At 39.5% G+C, this 7,228-nt stretch overlaps 1 protein-coding gene across 3 annotated transcripts in view; it reads left to right on the top strand.

The window, feature by feature from the left end:
• Positions 1-7,228, top strand: part of inpp4b (inositol polyphosphate-4-phosphatase type II B) — a 184,356-nt gene that overhangs the window by 26,676 nt on the left and 150,452 nt on the right. For 2 of the 3 annotated variants that reach the window (XM_005726925.2, XM_005726924.2), the window contains exon 3: positions 3,381-3,499. In XM_005726925.2, the coding sequence (XP_005726982.1) occupies positions 3,381-3,499 (119 nt within the window). Of the gene's footprint in view, positions 1-3,380; positions 3,500-4,250; positions 4,328-7,228 lie in introns of those variants that run through there. The other variant, XM_005726926.1, reaches the window with a different exon arrangement.

Here is a 7,228-nt window from a genome sequence, read left to right as displayed (position 1 = left end):
TAGGTTACAATTAGATTAGCATGACCAATTATGCAAATTAGGCGATGATGTCATTTAGCGACTTCTAGCGACTTTTAGGACAACCAATAGCGATTTTCGTTACTGAGGAGTTGGCAACACTGCCTACCAGCTCTAATTAAATGGGTCGCCAACTGCCAGTAAAACAGATGAAGAAGAAATTACACGCTAGCCATGTTCTGAGAAGTGGCAGGGTGTTATAGGGCATTAAATATTTGAAAAGAAAAAGTAGTCAATCTGTCCTGGAGAAAATTCCGACCCACATGACGACCCTAGTTTGGTGGTGTGCCGTGTGATTTTTCTAATGTGAAATATGTGCCGTGGCTCCAAAAGGTTGGGAAACACTGGCCTAAACATTATATTCAGGCTGATGTAGATACCGCATGAAGATATGCCTTTTTCATAAAGTTTCACCCACTGAATCATATTGTCCATACGTCTTAGGTTATATTTTTTGTTTTGTTCTTTTGCACACTGATGTAAGGTGACCACTCATTGCATGCCCGAATTGTGCTGCACAGATAAAATGCAGCTTTTGGATCTCATCCAGGGAGGTTCACAAACTTTTGTCATTACTGTTCTTGAGTGCATACAAATGCTAATTAATACATAATTTCAGAGCCATATGATGTAATTTACCAAGCTGGATGGTTTTGAGCTTTCATGTGAAGCAGCTGTGAACATTAGAGTCACATCCTTTGTGTTTTTGTTCAATGTGCTGAAAAACTATAACAGCAGACGTTAGCATTCTTCCATCTCCAGACCTCACATAACATGCTTTGAAATATTCAGGAAAAACCAAGAAGCTTTGTTGCTGTTTGACTTCACTGCTGTGCATCTGACTCTACCAAGGAGATCACAAGGTTGTCTTAGTGGATTCGTGTTTATCATTTTAGTTGTGATCATCGCTGGCATCAGCGAGTGTTCTTAGTGCATCTTATAGTATGCTAGAGAGAGCTGCTGTTCGGAACCATTCATTCAACCTGATTTGCTGTACAGAAGTCGTGAGATAAAAATTCTTCCTGTCCTTGAAAGAAATGAGTGCTGAGTGACAGGCTGCTTTTGATGCCAGAAATGAAAGCCATCATAAAGCTGATATCTCACTGCCGGGGGGGGAGTTTGTCTTGCCTTGCTGCCATTTTAATTGACTGCTGAGGCAGCAATTTTAGTACAGTGCTGTGTAAAAGTCCTGAACCAACCCTCATTGTTTATTCTGCAAGGAAAATGGGCAGAGGTGGCAAAAGTACAGACATTCTGTACTTAAGTATAAGTACAGATACTAGTAAAAGTTGTATAAGTTGAAGTTGAAGCCTATACGTTTACTCAAGTGAAAGTAAACATATAGGCTGTGAAATGTACTCAAAGTACAGAAACCAAAAAGTACTTCTTTGGAGGACGTTTCTACCTGCTATTTTTGTGCAGCAAAACCTGAGCCTTGTCCAATATTTATATAATAATAAAATAATAATAAAGTTTAATTCTAATAAATGTACCCAGCTTACATCAGGTACGTGGAACACTAGCAGAGAAAAAAAGGAAAATAAAAAAGTAGTTCTTTTTAAAATAAAAGTAAAAAGTTCCCAAAAAATAACTACTCAAGCAAAGATACCTGAAAATTCTTCTTCTGTTTGGTTATGGCCACTTTTATTCTTCAACACAGCCTGAACTCTCTTAGGAAAACTTTCTTGTTTCGTCAGGAATAACTCTCCAGTCTGCTTGAAGGACATTCAAAGCTCTCCTTGGGATGTTGGCTGTGTGTAGCTCGGACTCTGGGGAGGCCAGTCCATGACTGTTGGGTTTTTCTATTGCATGTTAGATCAAAAAAATGACAGAACTTTTCTGTGTTCATAATTTAACACCACTGGCTGAAATGCAGCCCTAAATCCTAACAGAGGCTCCACTCTGTTTTCCACGTGGCTAACGACACCGCTCTCCTTACCTCCTTCATACATACTGACGACAATTTGGACAATTTTAAATTTGGATTCATTACTCCATAAGACCTGTTTCCACTGATTTTCATTCTTGATCTTGTGATTTAACACACTTCAGGCTTTTCTCCCTGCTTCCCTTCCTTAATGGTTTCTTGACAGACACCCTTCTACTGACACCATTTTTGATGAGGCTTCAGTGAACGGTAGATGGATCTCCTGAAGGGCCTAATGAATCTTTAAGGTCCTGTGTCAGGTCTTTGCTGGATTTATTTTCCTATGTCTTAAGGACATGCATTTCAGATGACTGACAGACATCAGTTATATATATATATCATTTTCAGGGGTTTTGTTTTAGACCTGCCACTTCTTCTTTTATCCTCCACTTGTCCAGTTTCTTCAAATTATTTTAGGACACACTGCACAGCATGCCAAGATATGCCCGATTTTCAGCTAATAGATCTATGTGACTCACCTTGTTGGTGCGAAAATACAATTTATTCCTGGCAATTTATGTTTTGCAGATTCAACTAAAGAAATGGGAACAAAGTGTTTTAGTAACAGGCTGCAGGCACTTAAAAATATAATTTAAAAGATGTCTGTTATGTCTCGACACGACACTGGTTCGTTCCTTGAGTCAGATGTCCTTTCTCATAGGTGAGTTTGTTTTGGGGGTTTGAGGTCTTGATGCATAAAGTAAGACTTCTTGATTAAGGTTTAATATTTAAGAGTATTTTGGAAATATATTGAAATAATAAACATGACAACACATCGATTGAGCTTTCAAATATCATGTTATCTTTATCATAACGAATGTGACATATTTGTTTAATCTAAGTTATGTGTGTGTTTTTAGAATCACTGGAAGCTAAAACTCACTGAATTAGTCCTAACATGCAGCACGTGTAGCTGCTTGGGTCTTTTGTGATGTTGTTTTGCACTTTCACATATCGTTAGCTTCATAGCATAAGTGCCTAAGTCATTTTTTGGTCAAATTGAGATTTTTGCCTAACTTTACTCCCCTACCACTGCTGCATCATCCTGTCCGTCTGCCTATGTCATCACAAAAAAATGACTTAGGCACTTATGCTATGAAGCTAACGATATGAATTTTAATATATAAAGCTACCTTGGCTGTTTTCTCCTTTCTTCTTGTATAGTTTATTGTTATGTTATTATTATTATAATACAATATAGTTTATTTATATTATATTATTGTTGCCTTGTACTGTTAGTATTTTCTACAGTCTAATGTCATGTTTTGACCCACTGTCATGTGATTTGTGTCACTTCACTTTATATCCTAAAGGAAAATCTTCCCCTCTCATCTTTCATCCCCTTCTCCTCCCTTCTATCCTCTCGTCTCCTGTTTCTCTCCATCCTCTATGCTCCCTGTCGGCTCTCCCTTCCTCCCTATCTTCCTCTGTGTAGCCTGTAATGATCTGGTGGCCTCAGGCAGAGACAGGAAGCCCAATGCTTTGGTCCAGGTGGCTGTCATAGATCCCCACAAGCAGCACCTCGTGTCTCACGCCTGCACAGAGATAGTTGAGGTAAGGCATCACACGCACACGCACCATCCTCTTGCTTGTCTCCGGCCTATGATGTTTGTTGTTTTGCCGTATCTCTGGGTCACCAAGTCTCCGTTGGTATTCTCTCCATCGCTGTCTGCCCTCCTTTCTATCAACCTTGCTTTTCCATCTGACTCACTGAACTGGAACAGACAATGAGCCCTAACCTTCTATTTCTAGTGACAGCTGAGTCCAGACATTCACATGAGTGACTGTGTTGTGTGTCAATCATGCATTTACAGTACATATACAGTATGCGTTTGTGGGTTTAATTGTGTGTGGGTAAAACAGTGAGAGTGTTTTGCGCTCTTTGACCTCTTTAAATTCTTCTTCTTTTACTTCCACCGTGACAGTGTTGTTGCTGAGACAGCAGCCACATGAGTGTTTTCTGGGCAGCAACAGCTGCCCCCGTCCCACTTTGGAACACCCACCTACACACATGTGCAGAGGCCAACACACACACACAGTCCTTTTTTTCTCTTCTCCTTCCTCATATGAGGGCAAAGTTTCCAGGCGCATAGAAAGGAGACACTATTTCCCTCCTAAACCAGTAAAGCTAAATTAGCATAACCGTCTCTTTCAAAGACTGATTTCAACTGCTTTTCCCCTCAGTCAAGGGAGCAGCAGAGTATGTGTGTTTGTGCATGTGTGAGTGGAAAGACAGGATGTGGTAGGACACTGTATGCTGGCTCAGCCAGCTCTGCAGACACTCTGAAGGCTGCTGGAGTTTTGATTTCATGGCTGTAATGTTAAGGATTTGGAGTATGATCTGAGGATATGAACTGCTTTTGTCTTCACACAAAAAAAAGGGTACGTACCCATTCATTGTGATTTAATGAGTGTGTTTTAAAAGAGAGGTTTGCACCCTTACAGAGAGTCTGGTAGATTTGCTGTCCGTATATTCACTTTATTAGTCTGGATTGTGTCATAAAAAGTGAACATTTCTTCTGTTACATAAACCAGTGTATTTAGCATTTCCCCCTAGAAACCGGATCAATCAGAAAACCAATATTAGTGTTATTTGGACTCAGACTTGAAGCCAAACTGAGAAGAGAATATGTCTTGTTGAAATAATCTTTGATTGAAGTTTTAATGGAGCAAGGGATTCTTGCCTGTAGGCTTTCACACTTAATACAGAAACAAATGTTTATTAACTTGTATGACCAAAGGCAGACCTGTGTGTGTGTGTGTGTGTGTGTGTGTGTGTGTGTGTGTGTGTGTGTGTGTGTGTGTGCAGGCACCGGGGAGCTTACTCTATGTGTATTATTTGAAGACAGCACTTGTGTTTTCACTGTTGTCACATTCCCAGGATGCTTTCTCTCAACAGCTGCTGTCGGCTTTGCGAGCGCCGGGCCTGGCTGGCTGTGTGAAGTCTTGCTCGTGTAATATGTGTGCTATCATGCTGTATGTGATAGAAAGATTTCATTTAGAAGATAAATGATGGAGCATGCCAGGTGCTACAAAGCCTCTCTGGTCCCGCCCGTCAATCGTACTCAGGTCAGGGGGAAAATGTTCTTTGTTTTATGAAAGCTATATGATCACTCTTTATGTCTCACCACTCACATGTTTCAGAGGAAGTAAGAACAGGGACTCGCAAAACACAAGAGGAACAATTCCAGGTGTTTTTAAGAGCTCTTTGGAGCCATTGTTGGGATTACTACTCAAGAAAAGTAATGGATTACATTACTCATGTTTCTTAAAAAGAATGCAGCACATTACTTAATTACTTGCCAGAGAGGTCATTTGTTACACTAGTCACTACATTACTTTCTTGTTACTCTATAAATTCACCTGAAACCCATTGTCTCATAATTAGCATTTAACTATATAAACTTACAGGATACATTCCCACACACCAACACAAATCCCTATCCTAATGATGACATGCATACGATTTTTTCATTTAGTTTTTAAGTATGAACACAAAGCAAAGATTAAAACCAGCACAAAAAGACTTTAAAGTGATCGCCACAGTGAGTCTTCTTTAGAAACATGAACAGGTGTAAATGGAGGCCCCAGCCTGACTGCTCATCACTGCTTTTGTTACCTGTTGAAGATCAGGCTGTCCGATGGTCTGGGGTCAGCATTCACTCAGCTTGAACGTTACTCAGGGTTAGGGCTGGGCGATATATCAAAAATTTATCGTTACCGAAATTTATGATTCTCATCGACGTCATTTTGCCCATGTCGGTAAATTCGGTATTTAAAAAAAAAAAGAAAAGGCATGTGCAGGTTGGCGATGTTCATGTCCCTTTAATAAGACGCTGTGCTACGTTACAGACTTGACGGGTGGAGTCACATGACTCTACTACCTGTAACAAGACGAGACACGGGTGAACAAATGGAGGACGATTTAAATGTTGAAGCAGCAGCGACGGAGGTAGAGCTGGTGGAGGAGGAAGAGGAGACGCTTGTTAACAAAAAAAATGCATCATCAATCGTTTGGCAACATTTTGGATTCAACAAGGATGATATTGATCAAAAAATTGTTAAATGTAAACTCTGCAAAAAGACTGTTGCGTCAAGTCAAGGTAACACACAGTTTGATTGAACCGCTCAGGATACCAAGTCTGCTGCTGCCCCTTTTTGAAGTGCCCTGTTCAAGCCCTGCCTAATTTTAACTATCAGTGTTCTATTGAAGTTTTTTGCAAACAGCACTATTTAATGTTTTTGTTTAAGAGTTTATAGTTTTCACTAGTCACATGGCAGTGCTTAGTATTTATTATAGTTTTTTCTGCGTTCAATTGACATTTGTGTTTGTGACATTATTTGTTTACAAGTTATAGTACCTCAAGGCCTTAGCAGAGATAGGCCTTTGTCCATGATGGCATTACATTTGCACAATCATTGTTTACTTTGTGAATAGCCAATGTGAAACATATTTATTATTAAACTATTTTGTTTACAAGGGATACACATTTTTTTAGAGAGCATGGTTACATATTGTATCCTACACTTTTTATTTTGTTCAGTTAATAAATCTTAACCACTAAAAGTACTTACTACTATTGTCTTCATTTATTTTCAGTAACATTTTACAGTCCTTTAAAGTGGTAATAATATAATTGCAATGAATAGGTCTAGGGGGAATAATATTATCAAAATAACTGGAGGAACTATGCTGCCTGCCACAGCCCCATCAAATGAAAAAAAAAAGGTTGTTTTTTTGGCACTTGGGGTGGTTATCGTCCATTTATCGTTATCGAGGTTAACTGCTCAATTTATCGTGATATTGATTTTAGGCCATATCGCCTAGCCCTACTCTGGGTTCTTGGCTAGCTTAGCGTTAGCATGCTGGTGCAGATGCTCGCAAAGAGGCGAAGTTGTGTTAGCAGCACAACACGGCTTCTGTCTGTCCTGCATGCAGTTTCCACTTTACCGTCGCACTCATGTCTTTTTTAGTGCATGTTTGTTTGGTGCACCTTTGTAAGTAATGACATATTTGTAACTGTAATGCAGTTACTGCTGAAAAAATGCAGTGTGTTTACAGTAACACGTGACTTTGTATCTCATTACTCCCAACACTGTATATAACTTAAAGAGAGAAAGTCACAAAAAGAACAAAAACATTGCAACCTGAAACAATAGGAAGACAAAAAGTGGGCTCAAGTGGATTGCATTGTTTTATTTACATCCCAACATTTTTGTAACTGGGGTTGTAGTACAGAACCGGGACTCGGTATTTTAACTTGACCCATTTTGTCTCCATAA

The sequence above is a fragment of the Pundamilia nyererei genome, unplaced genomic scaffold (genome assembly GCF_000239375.1).
Source record: "Pundamilia nyererei isolate P.nyererei 1_Seehausen unplaced genomic scaffold, PunNye1.0 scaffold00022, whole genome shotgun sequence".
In the NCBI taxonomy this organism is placed as follows: domain Eukaryota; kingdom Metazoa; phylum Chordata; class Actinopteri; order Cichliformes; family Cichlidae; genus Pundamilia; species Pundamilia nyererei.
Note: the sequence above shows the minus strand (reverse complement) of the source record. Positions and strands in the feature narration are given on the sequence as shown.